This window comes from Lygodium microphyllum, chromosome 28 (genome assembly GCF_053477565.2).
Source record: "Lygodium microphyllum isolate KBCC chromosome 28, Lygodium_microphyllum_v1.1.10, whole genome shotgun sequence".
In the NCBI taxonomy this organism is placed as follows: domain Eukaryota; kingdom Viridiplantae; phylum Streptophyta; class Polypodiopsida; order Schizaeales; family Lygodiaceae; genus Lygodium; species Lygodium microphyllum.
The window spans coordinates 64,920,099-64,939,180 of record NC_141162.1 but is presented as its reverse complement, the minus strand read 5'-3'; the positions used below and the strand labels follow the sequence as shown (position 1 = coordinate 64,939,180).

General features: G+C 40.3%; 1 protein-coding gene across 2 annotated transcripts in view; it reads left to right on the top strand.

Annotated features, from left to right (window-relative positions):
• LOC148011546 (uncharacterized) overlaps positions 1-19,082 on the top strand; it is a 93,838-nt gene that overhangs the window by 24,752 nt on the left and 50,004 nt on the right. For both annotated transcript variants that reach the window (XM_087669930.1, XM_087669931.1), the window contains 7 exons: positions 15,985-16,143; positions 16,410-16,493; positions 16,627-16,766; positions 17,179-17,401; positions 17,508-17,612; positions 17,694-17,769; positions 17,870-17,982. In XM_087669930.1, coding sequence (XP_087526056.1) covers positions 15,985-16,143; positions 16,410-16,493; positions 16,627-16,766; positions 17,179-17,401; positions 17,508-17,612; positions 17,694-17,769; positions 17,870-17,982 — 900 coding nt within the window. The remainder of the gene's footprint in view (positions 1-15,984; positions 16,144-16,409; positions 16,494-16,626; positions 16,767-17,178; positions 17,402-17,507; positions 17,613-17,693; positions 17,770-17,869; positions 17,983-19,082) is intronic.

Sequence of the window (19,082 nt, the reverse complement as noted above, 5' to 3'; positions counted from 1 at the left end):
TTAGAATTAAAGGGGCATGAAAAGTACAAATCTTTAGAGGTCTTGCACAAGGATGTACAACATAAGTGTTGTATGTCAACTTCTATGTGGCAACCTACTTTTGGGCCACATGATTTACTTAGAGTACATGGATTGATAGCCGGAAAGAGGGTTAGAGTCATGATTGATGACTCTACTACACATAATTTTATTAATTATGCACTTGTTAAAAAATTGAAACTTCCCCAACAAAAGAGTGGGCATCAATATGTTGTTCGTATGATGCAAGGCCAAGATAATAAAATATGGGATACAATGGTAACCAATTTGGAAATTGAGATTCAAGGATATAAAGATAAACTTGATTTTCAAATAATGAACATGGAAAGAGCTGATATTGCTCTAGGGAGGGAGTGGCTATGGGGATTGGAACCATCCTTAAAATGTAGTTATCACCATAATACACTGGAATTTGAAAGGGATGGTAAGACTTTTGTCATTCAAGGTGAACATGAAGTATCTGATAATCCTTTGCTGTGTTCTACTGAAGTTCAGAAGCTGATAAAGAAGGACGTTTGTGAGGTATATATGTTATGGTCTCTTTCTGTACAGAACACTTTTACTTTCTGTAATATAAAGCAACAATTTTCTTATGCTTGTGAGTTGAATGTTAATAATGAATTAAGTAGTTTGTTAGATGATTTTAAAGATGTGTTTCCTTTTGATTTACCAAGTGGGCTTCCACCAGATAGGGGTGATATAAATCACCCAATTGATATAAATAAGGATACACACCCTATTTCTAAACCACCGTATAGGTTAAGTGAAACACAACACCAAGAAGTTGAAAGACAAATTAAGGATTACCTTGATAAAGGGTTTATTCAACCCAGTAATTCACCTTGGGCTTCACCAATTTTATTGGTAAAGAAAAAAGATGGTTCTATGCGACTTTGTGTTGACTATAGAGCACTTAATAAAATAACGGTGAATAATAAATTTCCTATGCCCAAAATGGAAGATCTTTTTGATCAATTACAAGGGGCAAAATTCTTCACAAAGATAGATTTAAAATCAGGTTATCACCAAGTAAGAATTAAGGCACAAGATGTTTCTAAGACAGCATTTCGTACTAGATATGGGCATTATGATTTTTTAGTGATGCCTTTTGGCCTCACTAATGCACCAACTACCTTTATGAAGCTGATGAATAGTGTTTTACGGCCCTATCTAGGACATTTTGTAGTAGTCTTCTTGGATGATATCTTGATCTTTAGTAAATCAAGAGAAGAACATTTGGAACACTTACAATTAGTATTCCAACTGTTAAGAACACATTCCCTTTATGCGAAGAAAACTAAATGTGAATTCTTTGCACAAGAGGTCAAATATTTGGGGCATATTATCTCGAAAGAGGGAATCAACATGGATCCAGAAAAAGTAAGGATAATTATTGAATGGCCACCTCCAAGGAACCTGGAAGAGCTGCAGATCTTCCTAGGTTTATCTGGATTTTATCGTAGATTCATTCGAGATTATGCCAAAATAGCTGTTCCAATGACAGACCAACTTAAAGGGAAAGGAAAAAGTTTTAATTGGGGAACAGACCAAAATAAAAGTTTTCAAAAACTTAAGGTAGCTATCGCTACAGCTCCAGTATTATTAATAGTGGATCCCAATAAACCATTTGTGGTTGAAGCTGATGCCAGTGATAAGGTAATAGGCGCGGTCTTATTACAAAAAGGTCAACCAGTTGCTTTTGAAAGCAAGAAATTAGACCGTGCAAAACAGAATTATTCTGTTTATGAGAGGGAGCTGTATGCAATAGTAAATGCAATGAAGAAATGGAGGCACTATCTGTACGGTGCCAAACTTTTGATTTTATCGGATCATGAAAGCATTAAGTGGCTTAATGATCAACCGGATTTACACGGGCGTAAAGCCAGATGGGCCGAACTCCTCCAAGAGTTCGACTATGAGATAAGATATAGAAAAGGAAAGTATAATATAGTAGCTGATGCACTCAGCAGAATGCCCATCATTAATGAATTGAGTTTTACCCAGTTCACTTCCAACTTGCTTGAATCTTTAAAAGGGAAATGCCAGGTTGATCCGGCATATTCCAACATATGGGAAGCAATAAAAAATGGGGATCCAAATGTAAGTGCTTCTACTGAGAAAGGAATATCTGACGATGTTCAACAAGAAAATGGAGCATCAGGGGTTGCTCAAACTGGATTCAAGTGGAAAAATTTTACCATTGATAATGGTTATTTAATCTACAAGGGTAGGGTATGTGTCCCGAAAGATACAGAAATAAGGCGCCAGATACTCTTTGAGTGTCATGATACCCCTAGTGCGGGACATCCAAGAGTTAATAAGACTTATAGTCTTATTAAAATGCAGTTCTATTGGCCTGGAATGAATAAGGACGTCCTTGACTATGTGGTCAAATGTAGTAAATGCCAGGTTAATAAAGCTGAAAGATTGAAAATGGGAGGACTTCTCCATCCACTAGAAATTCCTTTGAGAAAATGGGAGAGTATCTCCATGGACTTTATTGTTCCTTTACCTAGAACACAGAGGGGGCACGACTCTCTGTGGGTGATTGTGGATAGGTTAACCAAAATGGCTAGGTTTATTCCAACTTCAACTGATGTTAAAACACCAGAATTGGCTAGATTGTTCGTGGAGAACATATACCGATTGTATGGCCTTCCGGCAAATATAGTTTCTGATAGGGATAGAAAATTTGATAGCCATTTTTGGCGTGCGGTATTTAGGAAATTGGATACTAAACTTAGCATGAGTACGGCGGATCATCCGCAAACAGATGGGCAAACTGAAAGGATTAACCAAATTCTTGAAGATATGCTTAGGACATATGTTAGTAAAAGGCAAACTAATTGGGAAGAGTATTTACCGATAGCAGAGTTTGCATATAACAGTGCCAAGCACTCTTCCACTGGATATAGTCCATTTATGTTAATGTATGGGTTTCAGCCCAGAGCTCCTTTTGCAGTAGGACTGCATAAGGAAAAGGTTCAGGCAGCTAAAGACTTTTTGGAGGATATGAATAGTATGTTAAAATTTGCTCAAGAAAATATTAAAAAGGCTCAAAATCGAGCTAGAGCATATGCAGATCCTCACCGAAGAGACATCTCCTTTGAAGAAGGAGAATTGGTCTATCTTAAGGTGCCTGAACAAACTAAAACTATGAAAAAGGGACAATGTCCAAAGCTTTCACCAAGGTATTCTGGTCCTTTCATAATACTTAAAAAGGTGGGAGAATTGGCTTACAAGCTCCAACTACCTGCTGGTAGTAAAATACATCCAGTTTTTCATGTAAGTAAATTAAGGAAGAAGCTGGGTGATTTGGAGAATCTAATCTTAAATGATGACATTGAGGAGCTGTTCAATGACCAATCTAATCCACATGAACCAGAAAGAATATTAAATGTTCGTAATAGACGAACAAGGAATACTATTTATCAAGAATGTTTGGTTAAGTGGAAAGATTGTTTAGAAGAAAGCTCAACATGGGAGCGAGTAAGTACTTTAAAGAAAAGGTTTCCCGATTTACAGTTAGACCTTCCAAGTATCGTTTTCGAGGACGAAACCGATTCTTAAGGGGAAGGAAATGTGACATTAATGTGACATTAAAGTGATATTTAATGTAACATTAAGGTCACAAACATTGAATGTGACATTAAAGTGACATTTAATGTGACATTAAGGTGAATCAAGGGAAACACGCACGAGGATGACCGTTCGGGCTCTTGGGCGCCCGAACGGGGTTAAGGGGTGCCTAGTAATTAAGAGAGTCCAAGAATAGTAGGACTCCCCAAGGTTTGACGGCTGGCAATCGGATCACGATGGTCTGGCTAGCAACATACTAGGCAAGGCTGGGAGGAAAAAAGAATCACTCGTGCTCACAGATTAGGACTGTTTTTCTTCTGGTTTTCGTCGTCATCTTTCAATGAGGAAGTTGTGCTTACATGGGATTTGATCGATGCTTGTGCGTATTTTGCACTGCTTTGGTATATTTCTAAAGAAGTTCTATTGGCGGTTACCTCCTGTAGGATATCCCTAAAAATATGGTTGAGGCTTCAGATGTTTTACAAGGCACCTTTCCCCATGTGTGCTGTGAACCTTCATGGACAGCTTCAACGGATGAAGTTTGAGTCCAAGGACACCTGTGTTACATAGGTAGAGGACTAGCTTCGACACGTGCAGTCTGCCCTTCCAGAGGCACATCTAGTGGGTACGGTACTCTATAAGCTCCACCTAGAGTTTAATGGAGTGGCGAATGCTTTGAGGGTGTAGACATCTTCTACACCTGTGAGCTTTACACATATATCCTCGATGCTACTTGAGCATGAGACTTCTTTGCGTTTACAGAGAGGCTCTCATCTCATTATTGAGGTTCCAGTGAGGTCTTTACAGCTTCAGAGAGGGGTGATAGGAAGAAGAAGTTGAAGGCCCAGTGTTATCACCGTGGTAAGAAGGGTCACTTGTAGAAGGACTGCAAGGAGTTAGTAGCCTCATGAAAGGAGGAGTAGAATATGGGGATGCGGACTCCTCTGATATATCATTCTCTTCCTCAAACTTCGACTCCGATCCTCTGACCAATGAGAAGTCCATGGTACAAAAGGATCTACTTCTTCAGATCATGGGAAGGTCTTGATTATCCCTTCCTCTGTTGCTTTTTAGTCCAGGTGATTTGGTCATCCCGCATAACTCTTGGGCGCCAGAGAGGGGAGTGTGAGAGGGTGGTGAGATGGGGCAGCCGAGCCTCATCTATACATGTATACAGGTGTACAGGTCCCAAAGAGGGACATTCTTGATGCACATTTGGCAGATTCAAATTCTGTAGCTGGGATTGACATCCAGGTTCATGTTGGGTTGTTCTTTGACACCGAGTGAGATTGGCTCTTAGTCTTGAGCTCACATGAGGGGACACTTTGGCGGTCTTGACCAAAGGCGGAGAATCCATTGTTACATATGTTCTGAGGTATTCTATTTTTGAGACGATGGTCTTATATGTTGGTGTGAGACATTGTTGACAAGCACAGAGATCTGTTATGACTCTTCTCAATTTTCAGGGGCTGGTACAATCGACATTGACCTCAAGCTCTCTTCGAGGCACCTTGGTGGTGGCTTCATTACCCACTACTTGGGTATCCATGGTTCTACTTTTGTAGTTCTTTGTTGTATATGATTATTATTGTATTGTATGAGATCAGATCACCCACGGTTTGAGAGAGGATGTGAGCAGTCTAGTCAGTTCATGTGTGAGTTTGGGCTATGCTTGACATTACTGGGTATTGTAGGCATTATATGGTGGTCATCTTAGTGATTATTTATGCATTTATTGCTGGCTGACCAGCTGCTATATGTGGTATATTTTGGGCCTATGTATTCAGTGGTTCCGCCTCCTCTCATTCAGTCATCATCATTCTTCAGGTGGCCACCTTGTTGGAAAGAGGAGCCAGTGCCGGTGCCCATGCAGCCAATGACTCACTATTGTACGCATTATTCTCGTGTTTGGTATATGGATTCCATTTCTTGAGCACATCTTTGAGTTTTCTTCCTTTGCAATGTTCTTTTGTTCTTTTGTCTTGTGCTCAGCAGTTTGTTTCAGCACTTGTCTATGCTTCCATTGTTGCATCACTTTTGATAGTTAGGGTTAGGGTAACATAGAGACAATGAACATGGGGGATGAGCGAAATCTGAATAATGAATAAATACAATGCTCAATGCAGAAAACACACTATGCAACGTGAATGTTGAACCTCGAACTCGCATGTCTTAGGGACTGGGGGAAAGAGTATGAGCAAAAGAGAGTGTTGTACGCAATGGTTCCCAAAACGCAGTACACAGCCTTTGGAAATGTATGGCAGCAGCAAACATAGCTCTATGATAGTTGGATCATTGACACGGGCAAGTAATGCAGTAGACAGCAAAACACAGCCTGATATGATGATGTGGCAGCCTGCCAGTGGCCGCAAATTGCAAAATGCAGGATGATATTATATGCGACAAAACATCACAAGTGACAGCTGGAACAGCAAAATGCTGATGAGCAATCCACGTGGCAGGCAAGGCACAAGAGGCAGGTTTCGGACAGCATGGGCAATGGAAGGTTGTACAGCAGTAATAGCACACTGAATCAGGTCACCAGCTGATCTAGAGGGCTGGATAGCACACGCTGACAGCAAACAATTGTGGACAGCAACTCGAATTGAGATATCCTCCGTGCAGGGTGTGGACAACAAAGTTTAGGCACTTGCAATTTGCAAAAACAAGATTGAGGCTGAGTGGTGGGCATCCTGTCTATTTATAGATGGCTAGGTCATCTCAAATTAGGTTTTGGCTTATGGGACACAGACACTCCCTAGGAATGCATTTCTTTCAATGAAAGTTTGGTAATTGGATTAATCATAGATGGATTCCCACTGGTGGGTATGCAAATTTTCCACGTGGGAAAAGCCGTTCAAGACATAGAATATGGAAAAAATTAACATAATTGACTTTTTAAATTAAAGAGGTGTAGTGGAGAAAATTTAGCAGATTCCGGGTATGGACAAAACAGGAGTGGAAAAATCCTGGGGATATCATACTTGACTTCCCCCCTTCCCCCCCAAAAGTCATCAATTCAGGCCCCATAATATAAAAGTCTCTTTCTTTTTTTTTTCTTAAATAAAAAAAGTCTCTTTCTCTCTCTCTCTCTCTCTCTCTCTCTCTCTCTCTCTCTTCCCCAAATTACCCTGTTTACTGCTGTGAATTGCAGTTCAAACTTCAACAGAAGTAAATATTTACTCTTGAAGTGTTGATTTGTCATTTACTTCAGCTTATTGCTAAAAAGCAAGTGAAGATCTGCAATATCTTTTTTTTGTTGATGAAGTCTCTTCCTATTATTTGCTTAATATTGTGTAGATGGAAAGAAAGGTTGGAGGAGAACGGGATTTTGTAGACAGAGTCAAGTCCTTGGAAAAAGGACAATACACATGTAGATGTAAATATTGTCCTCATAATTGGGATGGAGGACCGACTCATATCAGAGCTCATATCCTTGGACTCAAGGGCTATAGTGTGGATAAATGTGAAAATGCACCTCAAAGTATAAAAAATGCCATTTGAAGACTGCATGCAAAGGGGAATGCAAAGAACTTTGTTGAAGAAGTTGATGTACAGGTGGCAGATTTGGGGGTAACTAATGTTGGCCTATCGCAAAGTGGTGCTCAAATTGAGTCTTCACTTGAGCCTTTGTAAAAGAATAAAAGCTTTTCAAGGGAGCCTTAGCTAAGGCATTGGAGTCACAGGTATGGCGTGAGGCATACATTGCTCTCCCTTGACTTTTCTCTGTAGAGGACATTCTATGAAGAAATACTCTAAATGCAAAAAACACTAAACTGATCGTATGACAAAGCACAAATTGATGACATAGAACACAGTTAGGGTTAGGGTAACTTAGAGATAGTGAACACAATGAATAATGAAGTGAGTGACTACTAAATATGTAGTGCTCATGTAGCAAACACACTATGCAGAGAATATTGAATCTCGAACTCTCATATCTCTGGAATCAAGGTAGAGGTTATGAGATGGAGAGTATGTTGTGCTCCGAATGGATTCCGCAATGTAGCAAGGTTTCCTCTGTGTGTTGAATACTAGCAAACACAGACATAGAAGATTGGATTTGATGTAGACATGCAATAGGAGAGAGAATATGCAGTAAACAAAAATTGCAGAGAAGAGAGTGAACCTAGTGATTATGCAGAGCAGCCAAACACAAGTTGGCTGTTGATGGACAATAGGTGGAAATTGATGGCGACAATGCAGATGCTGATGACGATAGTTGGAGGAGAGAGATTGATTGCAAACGCAAATAGGATGATGATGGCAATAGCTCCTACTGATAGCGATTGGATGCAGATGATGGCGACAATGAGTGAAGTCCCTGACAACAACAAACGGAAGTTTCTTGATGATGGTGATAGCTCCAGGAGGTAGAGGATAGGTGGAAGAGGTTGGAATCAGGCGCCAAATAGATGTAGACTGCGATGGAAGACTTTGACCATGATCTGCAAATGGGTGGTAGGCAATAGAAATATGGCTCTTGAAACCTGCAAAAACGAGATTGAGGGAGAGTGATGGATTGCATGCCTATTTATAGAAAGTTTGGGACACCCAAATTAGGATTTTGAATATTTTTCACCTAGTTGATAGCAAAGGGGCCATTGTGGGGCTTGCGTACAAGCTTATTGATTGAATGGTGGAGAAAATAGAGAGTATGGATGGGATTGATCCTTTAAAGCTAGTAGATATCAAAGGTATATGTGTGGATAGATGGAACATGATTTTCTCTCCATTGCATACAAGTTTTGGGCTTCACTCCATTTGGAGAGAGAAACATCCATAAAATAATAAAGAGGTGCATGATGGATGGATGGATATAATAGAGCATGCTACTAAGCATTATATTGAAAAGCAAGGACTTTTATGTGATGAGTTGCATGTATACAAATCTAATGTCAAATACATTTGCTCGTCCTCTTGTAAAAGATGAGAAGATAATGCATCCAAGGAGTCAAATGGTGGAAACTTTTAGAGCTCACACACTAAATTTGCTGAGTTGTGCTGTTTGAGTGCTTTCACAAGGCATGTGTACTTCTCGTGAGAGGAATTAGAGAACATTCTCTCTCATCCACTTAAAAGGAAGGAACAAATTGCTGCTTAAGAACATGAAGAAATTAACATACATTCATACTAATTTACGACTCATATCTAAGTTCAAAAAAGAGGAATTGAAAAGATGGAAGTGACTTTGAAGATGATCAACAAGGAGAAAGATGATGAGAGACTCCTTTCTTTGCTGGAGATCATTGAGGGAGGAGGACATTTCGGTTGCTCTAGTTAGAGAAAGAGTGAGTGGTGCCATTGTTGGGTATGGAGCTTGAGTGCACGAATACCAGACTATGGTGGATGGAACTCCATGGAGCACACACACACAGAGAGAGAGAGAGAGAGAGAGAGAGAGAGAGAGAGAGAGAGAGAGAGAGAGCCCGTGGTGTGCAACCAATCTTACTTCCGTGGATGGGTGGTAAATCCTTGATTTTAACGTAGTTACAACAGCAAACAATTAATGCAAATCTGAAAATACAAATTTATCTACTAATCTTGGACAATGCATATCCGATTGGCCCCAAAATTGGCACCCCTTTTGGTATTTCTTTAGCTTTATTGAAGAAGAAGTTGATTTACAATGGGATTCTCCCGATCCCCTTCGCAATCCAAGCTCCCCTTGTTGTCCAAAGTGACTAGCAAGTCTTCAATCAGATTTGCCCCTTGATTCGGTCACTTAATTGGTTTTCACCCACTTCATAGATGATGGAAATGTCCCAAATTCAATGGTTGGCTAGTACTCTACCTGAATTTAGTTGAAATTCACCTTTAGTCCTAAAAAACCCAAGTCTGCTGCTAAACCCTAATTTCTGCTGTAAATTAGGGTTTATAGTAGATAAATTTGTAATTTCTCAGCTTCCAAGGGTCCAAATAATGAGATCTTTGGAGCAAGGCTGTGAAATGATTGGGAGATGAGAGAGAAAGCTGTAGAGAGAAAATTCAGAGGTTTGTCGCAAAGAATGACCGAAAATCAATCAAATGTAATTGCTGCCTTACCACAATAGCTCGTAGATGCAAAGAACTGAAGAATGAGTCATTTATTGTTGCTGCCCTGTTTCAGCATCCTGTAGATGCTGTCACTTGCTGTTGATTGGTTTTCTCTTGCCCTTGGTTGCCTCAGAAGGTCCTCCAATGACTGCAAAATTAGACCAATAGCATCTCCTCTCTCTCTTTTGTAGGTTGAATACCTAAAATTGTCTCTCTCTAGCGGCTAAAGACGTTTTTCAGTCTTGCATGGGCATTTTTGACAAGTGGCAAACTTTTCAAATGGTTTTTTCAGCATTATCCATAATTAAATATTATTTTTCAGTCTTTAAATACAGAAAATTAATCTAATAATTATTTTGGTGCCTTGAAAATTAATCAGACTGGACAATAATTAAATTGGCTAGGCATCTTTCATTCCCAAGTGTCTCTGCGCCATCTTTGACCATCAAATTGGCGTTAGGTACCATTAAACACCACTTTTCTAGTATCACCAACTAACTCTTATGGCCAAATGAATGACCTAGGCCAACAATTGACACTAGATACCACCAAGTGTCTTTGCGACATAACTTATAGGAACTTTTGCCTTTGACATCCTATGATTTTCTTGGGTCCCGAGCTCGTAAATTTACTCTAACCCCAGTTATACCTCACATGTGCAACATTTACTTAATCATGTGATTAAAAATTAATCCACATGTTAAGTGAGGTTTCAAAAATACATGTCCTCATGAGAGAGAGAGAGAGAGAGAGAGAGAGAGAGAGAGAGAGAGAGGTCTATTAATGTCTCTAAAAGGCTAGAGTGGCCTATGAGACCATAACCAATACAATTGGTATCATCATCTCTCATCAGATAAGAAGAGAGAAAATTTATGTGTAAGTTTACATGGTATATTGGAATGAGATGTATGGAAACTGAAAAAACTGAAAAAGTTGGAAAAAGATCTAAGTTTAAAAAGATCAAGAGTGTAGGGTATCTCTCCCTTAGTCTATGGAATCCACCAAGACTCTGCAAGCTACCTCCGATTGAGTATACAATACATCTACAAATGTAGTGCTCCTCCGTCTCTGGCTCCCATCCACAAAGCTGGCACATCCTCTCATAGGTTGCGATATGGCTCCATCGACCTGTCTCAATCATCAGCTGATGCGATGAGGTGCGGATCTAACCAATAGCAACTCAGAGTCCGCGGGACAGTTGAGCATCCATATATCTAGGCCTCACTATGAAACCGTTATGAGAAAGCTACAAGAAGTGACTTTGGTATTGTGCTGTTTTCGTGCCTAATGGGAAAGGGGGCTTGGACCAAGTCCTTTCTTTAGTGATGTTTGCCCTGATCACACTATTTAGCTCTGCACGACTAAGGCTTAAAGTAGGGTAGTTGAGGCTATAATCAAACAGTGGTAGTCTATTTGTATTCATGCCTTGCAAATTCAGCCACGTGCTCATGTGTGCATACCAACATTGTCTATGCTCATGTGAGAGAGAGAGAGAGAGAGAGAGAGAGAGAGAGAGAGAGACTGTCCCACACCGACCTGAACCATCGCGTGCCTTGTTCCTGAGCGCCTACCTGCCTGCGGACGGATGTGACTCCTTGCCCTGTGACACTGTTTTCTTGCCTTGCGGGCCGTCTGATTTTTTGCCTCTGACCAGTGCACGGTCCTGTTTTGCCTTGCCTGACACTTTGCCTCTTGCCCTTGCCTTCTAGAGGTCCATCTTGTGCCTTGCTTGTGCTCTGTCCCAGCACAACTGTCTGGATCTGACGACTTGCTCTAATCCCGGGTAAGACAGACTGTGAGTGAGAGAGATTGTAAAAGGTTTGTATAAACAGAATAGCAAAGTATAGATTGGTGCAGAGGACTAGAGGTACAATGGCATACAGAAGGAGAGATTCAGTTTTGTTATGTGATAGATAGGCAGGGTTGGAATAATCTGTGTAATAAGCATAAACCTTGAAAATGACGAATTTGGAGGAATCTAATGGTATTGATATGGCCTTTTTAGACCAGCATATTGGAAATGGGGACGATAAAGACTTGGCGAAATCGAAGGCGATTCGTCAGCTGTAGATTCTGGGCAGTTAATGGAAGGGGATGCGATAGGTAAACGTCGCAAGATGTTGGTCGAAGACCAGACTTGTGTGCTCTGAATTTGACTCCACAAAATGTACATGCTTTGTGTTCTCAGACTAATGAGTCTTTTCAGTTTATGCTGGCCATTGTCAATCATCTGATGTCGGAATAGGCTCAAGCTAATGAGGGTAAAGCGAGTTCTTTGCTAGAAGGGGAACATGTGGTCGTTGTTTTGGGTGCGGATCTGGTTCTACAGCAGATTGTTGCCTTCCATGAGAGGGCAGCCATCTTTTACTTCATTGGAAGGACTCCTTTAATCACTAGTTACCGTGCATGGTTGCAATCTATACTTGCCAATGTGGAGATGTGTCAGGATGATGCTTCAGGGCAAGGACAAGCTCCCCTTATGAAGGAGATTTATGATGGATCAAGGGGTTTTTTTGAGGTCCTCTTCCGCTCCACGGAAGTGCGTGCTCATATTATGCAATGTATCTTGTTGTTCATAGATGGTCAATTAGTGCATATGGTTCCATGGAGGCTTATGTCGGAGTTTTAGGAGGTACTTAGGCAGGCATGTCCAATTTGGGTCGAGGTGGTTGATTTTCCTACACATCTTTGGCGACTTCTTCCCTTGGTTTTGAGATCTCTTTGTGAGGTGTTGGTGGAGCCTGTTGGGTTGGCCTTCCGTAATAGGAATAGACCTTGTATGCTTTAGGATATAAGGAAACCTCGCTCGACCAAAGTTCGTTTTGAGGTTCCGGGTTTGCAAACTTTGGTTTATGAGCTGAAATGGGGCACATTCGCTGGACATTGTTTCAGATGTGGACAATTGGGACATTTCATTTCAGAATGTGATAGAAGCCAGGAGGTAATATAGTGGTCTATGGATCCTGATTTGGATATGCATGACCATCTTCCCCAGCAGATGGTTCAGTAGCCTGAAGCTGTTCTTGAGCCGATTGTCCAATAGGGACAAGTAGATGGAAAGAAGGTTGCTTCACAAGCTGGTACTCAGCGTGCATCACTTTCGGTTGGTGAGAACTTGTATCCTTAGGATAATTCTTGGGTTACGGTGGTTTGTCGTAATGCTAGACAGGAGCCTCGGTCAACTCCTGTTTACCTAGCTCCACAGACTATCACTCAGACTTTTCAACGCTGAGGTAGGGGGTTTTATATGAAACCTCAACACGCAGCTGGTGCGAATGAAAAAAGGGTTTTTGATACTGCTTTGCACTTTGATTCGCGAGGGAGGTTGGTGCCTCCTCGGGAAGTTTTCTATGCCAGTAGCAGCAGCTTCCTTCTCGTACTTCGATTGCTAGTTTGCAAAGGCCAAATCTAGTAGATGTGATTCGAAGGGAGATGGAAAGATTTTAGGCAGCCGCACTTGATGTTAAAGGGAAAGGAAAAGTGCGGGTTCAATAGTTTCCTTTTTTGTGATCCATCATGAGAATTTCTTTATGGAATGTGAAAGGTATTTCTTCGGGCAATAAGCAGTATTGGTTGTGGAAAATTGTGTTAGCTGGCTATTGGGATGTTTTTTGTGCTGTGGAGCATAAACAACATGCTTTGGCAGGATCATCTTATGTATATAAGGATTATTCTATATTTTTTAGTGGTCGTATTCCATATATATCTGGAGTAATGTTGGCTGTTAGATCTTCATTGCAACCATCTTTGATTTCTCGGGACCATCGAGGCAGATTTATGATTTTGGAAATCCTATATGAGGGAGAGGTTTTATGGCTAGTAGATGTGTATGCTCCTTCTACTGCTCGTGAACGTCGTTATCTTTGGGATGACTTGCATTGCCTTGCCATGGCTCGTCAAGGCTTTGTAATGGGTGATTTTAATGCCTGTACATCTCTGGATCAGACGACTTCACAGCACTCAGTTATGGATGGTCTTGAACGACAGGCTTGGGATGCTCTAGCAGTTGTGTCTTTGAAACATGACATGTGGTCTTGGATGCATCCCTCTCAGTCAGGATATACTTATCGTTCTCTTCAACATCCAAACACATGGGCTAGATTGGATAGGATCTATATTTATCAGTGTGATTCTTTTCTCTTTGCAATCATTGATATGTGGATAGAGCGACAACGTGTCTTGTTTGATCACTATCCTTTGATCTTGGAAATGACACATTGACCTGTTCATGCCTATAAGGCTCTCGTGGATCGTTTGCCTCTTTGTTTCAATCAATCCTTTCTCCTGTAAAATCAGTTTCTAGAATGTATTCAGCAAATAATTGATTCCTTTCGTTCTAGGGTCCTATCAAAAGGGATGGAAGCATGGGCTGTTTTTAGGGATAATGCGTGTATGTTATCCTGACAGTATGGTATTCAACATGCTTCCCTTTCACGCACTAAATTGCTGCATGTGCAATCTTTGTTGGCCCATTTGTTGTCTCTATGGTAGTTAGGGGATACCACTGATGACTTGCTTACATGCATTGAATGGTTGAAAGGCCAAGTTCAATCTTTACAAGAAGAGGAATATGCTAAATACAAATTGCTATCCAGAGCGGAAGCTTTGCACTACAATAATTGTCGATCTCATCAATTCTTTGCTCGATTATATCAGAAATATGCTTGGGAAAATATTGTGCGTTTGAAGAATGAGCAAGGTGCTATGGTGACAGATCCTGCATCCATCATTCAGATGTATGTAGATTTTTATAAATCATTGTTGGGTCCTCAAGAGATTCTTTCTGATGCTGTACACTTAGCTCGCAGATACATTTGTGATGTGGTTAGTAATCATGTTTAGCCAGAATGGGTAGCCTTAATGGAGGCTGATATTTCGAAGGATGAAGTGGAAGAGGTCCTGTCCTATTTGCCTAAAAGGAAAAGCCCTGGTTGGGATGGACTTCCTAATGAGTTGTTTTTAGCCAATGTTGAGGAGCTTAAGGATCCGTTGACTTGCATGTGTCAACAAGTTTGGAATTCTGGTGTCATGCCTTTAGACTGGAAGATTGTAGTCATTGGTTATTGCCTAAGGTTCCCTCTCCTACCTCTTTGAAACAATGGAGACCCATTTCTGTTATGGGCTCTTTATACAAAATCTTCTCAAAAATCATTGCCAACAGATTGCAGAAAGTATTTCCGCATTTGGTTCATCCACGTCAATATGGTTTCATTAAGGGTCGGAATATAATGCACAACATTTTGAATGTTCAATTGGGAATTGACTTTGCAAAAGCTTCAGGCCAGTAGTGGTCATGCTTTAGCTTGATATTGAAAAGGCATTTGATCATGTAAGCTGGTCTTTTTTGAGGCAGCTAATGTTCACCATGGGTTTTGGTCCACATATGGTTTCTCTTGTGGATATTATTGGTCAGGGGGTAGTGGCTCGTATTAATGGAGGGATCACTGATTGTCATTTTGATGTAGTACTTGCTATGGTCTATCTACTTTTGCCTCAACTCTTGAGGCTTGTTATTGGCAGGTATTGAGTCTTGATTCATTATTACTTTTTGAATGTTGAGACTGTGCGTTTTCATGAAACATGTGAAGTTTGAAGTTTGAATAATGAGTAATGTGTATAATCTTGTATTTTTAATGTTTTTAAAGATGAAATTAGGGCCATGTATGGTTCAGCCCCTGGGGCTGAACCGCACTCCAATCATACTTCTGTACCCGTATGCATACGCGGTATGGAAACACATGGAAAAACTATGGGATTAATAAAGCTTGTTTTGGGGCATTTTAATATGGCTAATCAGCATATAATGCATTTTTAGCGCAATAGTGATGACACAACTTTTGGGATGACTTGCAATCCATCGTCATCTCAGCCAGAGCTGGTGTTAGGTGCATATAAGCCATTTGTTTTCTATGAGCTGCACCAATGCAATCACTAAACATGCACACACTTACAGGCTTTTCTATAGGCTGGGCGCGTGCCTAGATTATTGCATCACTATTGCAAATAACTAGTATACACACAAGAAGCTTTGAGATAGTTGGTTCCGGCTGTCCCACCCATGTTTTTAATTGCCTAGGCTGATGAGATAAATTGCAAACTTTAGTCAGGTGGGTTGTGTACTAAACATGAAAGGCTAACAATCTACTTTTCTGAAAGTCTGTCTGTAATTTCAATATGCTGCATGATTAGATGCTTATTAAGAGTTCCTATTGCAGTAAACATTTAGTGGAAGAAAATTTGAGAGGCTATGCCACATTCCAGTGATGTAAATATTTTCTGTTTGTTGCAAATCCCTTTCCTTTTTTGACAAATTGGTAATGGAATCTGCAGATAAATCCAGCAAAAAAGTTGAATTTAATGGACGTTTTGAAAATGGAGGTGCTTAGTGATGATGAACATGTAGTACTGCTGTACTTCAAGGCCAGGATAATGAGGTTGTCTTTGAAAGATACTGTACCATTTTTGCAGCTGTTACAACAGAACATGAAGGTGAGGTAGTACAAGTTTTATTCTTAGCTGGATGTGTAAGGTTTAGAGTTGTTCTTGTTGAATACAAAATTTAAAATCATCAATAGTTTTAGGAACGAGTTGGCTTTTGTTCGTTATCATTCTTGAGGGCCTTGGGACTACAAGGCTGTCTCAGTTGAAATCAGAACGGAGCTTCTAAAATGGGCATCTATCTTAAAGAGTCAGTGCTTCTGAAGTACCTTTAGTAATAATTAATTTTTAGCTGTTGCTGCCTTTGTCTGGTGCAGAAATTTTTGAACCGGGACATAGAGATATCTAGAATAACATCTTCAGAAATGGTTGACAACATATCAGCCTTTGTCAGGAAAACAGTGAGTCTGCTCTCACTTTTTAATCATTCCAGCCAGCCTAGCTGTTTGTTTCTTATGGGGATTAATGTAAAATCTGTAGTTCTGTAAATTGCTGAGGAAATCACCAGTTCAGACATGCTTGATGATTTGACAGCAAGGTGGTAATCCAATTCTTTACGGTTTTCAAGTATTAAAACGATTGGAAACAAAAAAGGAGGAGCGGCATCGGAGCATTTCAATAACCAGGAGTCATCTGATAGAGAGATCTGGGGACGAGGTCACAGCTTTGTACAGGTGAAAGAACTTTGATAGTATGTTATTAAAAAAAGAACAACAGTAACATCAAGTTTAATTATTAAAGCCAGTAGATAGACTGTGCATGAAAAAGGTCACAGAGGTCTCTTCTTGATTATGCTATTTGATTGAAATTGAAGAAATTGAAGGTCACTTGGTTTTCTTTCACCAATTATTACAAAAGATATCCAGGTTACTTGTTTTGTTGTATTTGACAATTAAAAAATATCCTTGCATACTTTTTTTTTTGTTTAGATTCATTGATAAAATCATTACCTGGTTTTATTATCATGTTATGTGTTCTTCCATGGGAGTCTTGGCCTAGTTGCGAATTTCATTGAAGTCCAATCTTGGAATTGCGTTTGGACTTTTGATTCTTGAAGTCTTGACAATCCATGTGTGGTCGTTGCAGTTTGAAAGACATTTTAGGGGTTATTATAAGGGAGGACAGCCCAAAGGAAATAATCCTCGAATTGAAATATTCAAGGCCTGCACAATACATGATCGAAGAGAGGGGTGATTTTGTGGCAAGTATTGCTGATGTTATGGATTCGTTGAGGATCTACAGTTTTCGAGTTCAACTAGAAGCCTTTCTGCCGTATACATTCCCAGAAAAACCACATCAAGTGTATCAGGTAAGGCAAGATGTTTCTATAAAACCTTGATAGATGCTTACATGTGTGCTAATTTTAAGTCTGCTGACAATGGGCAATCTTTTCTAATGAGTCACGCGTTTCACAGAATGATTATGAATCTTACTACATAAGTCAACTCTTGGCTGCTAGTGATCCACATGATCAAGTGAATATGCACACGCTGCTAAGAGAGTATGCATGCAATGTCAATGTAATTATCCGACCTTTCCAGCATTACTTTGATTCTCTCTGCTAGAAACTTCCATTATATGTTCATGTTCTGATTTTCCAGGTTGGGGATTCTCTATGTGCGGATTCAAAAGTGATTCGAAGGGTTGTTGAAGTGTTGAGAACTAGCATGAGTAAAGGTGCATTTCTACTTTCACAATTATGCTAATTTTTGCTGACTCTCTTTAACTTTGAAGAGGGTATGGATAGGTCTCGTTACGTTTTCTTTAATGTGAACAGGAAACCATGTGCTTGCCAGTTGTTGCTGCTTGGTTCTACAAAGGCTATTGTCATCTCGGCCCTGTTTTGAAGCAGTAAAAAGCATGCCGGAGGTTCCTTTGGCTTTGATCCAGGTTTGCTGCCACTTTTAGATTTTTCTGTATTCAAGCAGTTTGTGTTGATGAAGCTCATTGCATAGTTCTTCCCAGCAGCTATTCAGCTTGTTTGAAATTTATATTGACTTGAGTCCTGTGGTAGTACTCTTTATGGATCTTAGTGTTTTTACTAGGATGTTGCACATTTATCATCACAAGCCTCTTTAGAAGCCGTTTCCACATTTTTGGAGTTAGAAAGGAACTCTTTTGCCAAATATCTCTTGCAGATGCTTGAAATGGCTGCTGTGTGCCAGCAAGTCAAGGTTGATCATTGGATAGTAGGGGGCCACTTAGATATGCTGGAGGCCTTGGAGGATAAGAGAGGCAAATACATAGAGATCATTATAGGAGGTAGGAGGGAGGAGCTCTTATTTCAAATCAGAGGACAAGAACCACGGTTCATATCAGAGTTTGGCAGATCTACTGGCTCACTTTAGCTCTCTAGGAGGAAAGATAGGGCAACAAGAGCTAGAACTTTCTCCAAGATCGATCGATTCTTTGTGGATGACTGGGCTTGTGACAAAGGCAGCCTAGTAGGTATCATACTTGGCATGACCATCTTGGATCATTCATCAGTTTAGCTAGTTGTTTTTGAAAGAGTCAGAGGACCCCACTTGAACATCAAGATTCATGAGCATTTGTTCCATGATGATGATCTTAGAGATTCGGTTGCATGGATTCAGAGATTCACATTTATACTAGTTGGACGGGCAGCTAGAGACTTGGATGAGAGTTTGTAGGAGATTGGTTTCTTCTTCAGGGAGGAGGCCATAAGGAGGAGATAAGGCCTTCTAGAGAGGGAGAGGATCACTAGAGCTTTATTGGCTGCATTTAAGAGGGAAGAGGAGAGACATCCAGGTTGTAGATGGGTGGTTAGGAGGATGCATATTGCCAAACCAAAGATTGATGCCATGAAGGAAGCCAGTTCATAGTAGAGGTTTCATGCGAGAGCTTCCTTCTAGACTCAGTTTGGAGAAAGGTTTAGTAGAGATTTCTTTATATTGCAAGCCCAAAACTCTCTAGATAGGGTGTATGGAGACTAAGGAGACTTCATGGATCCATTGCATAGGACCATGTCG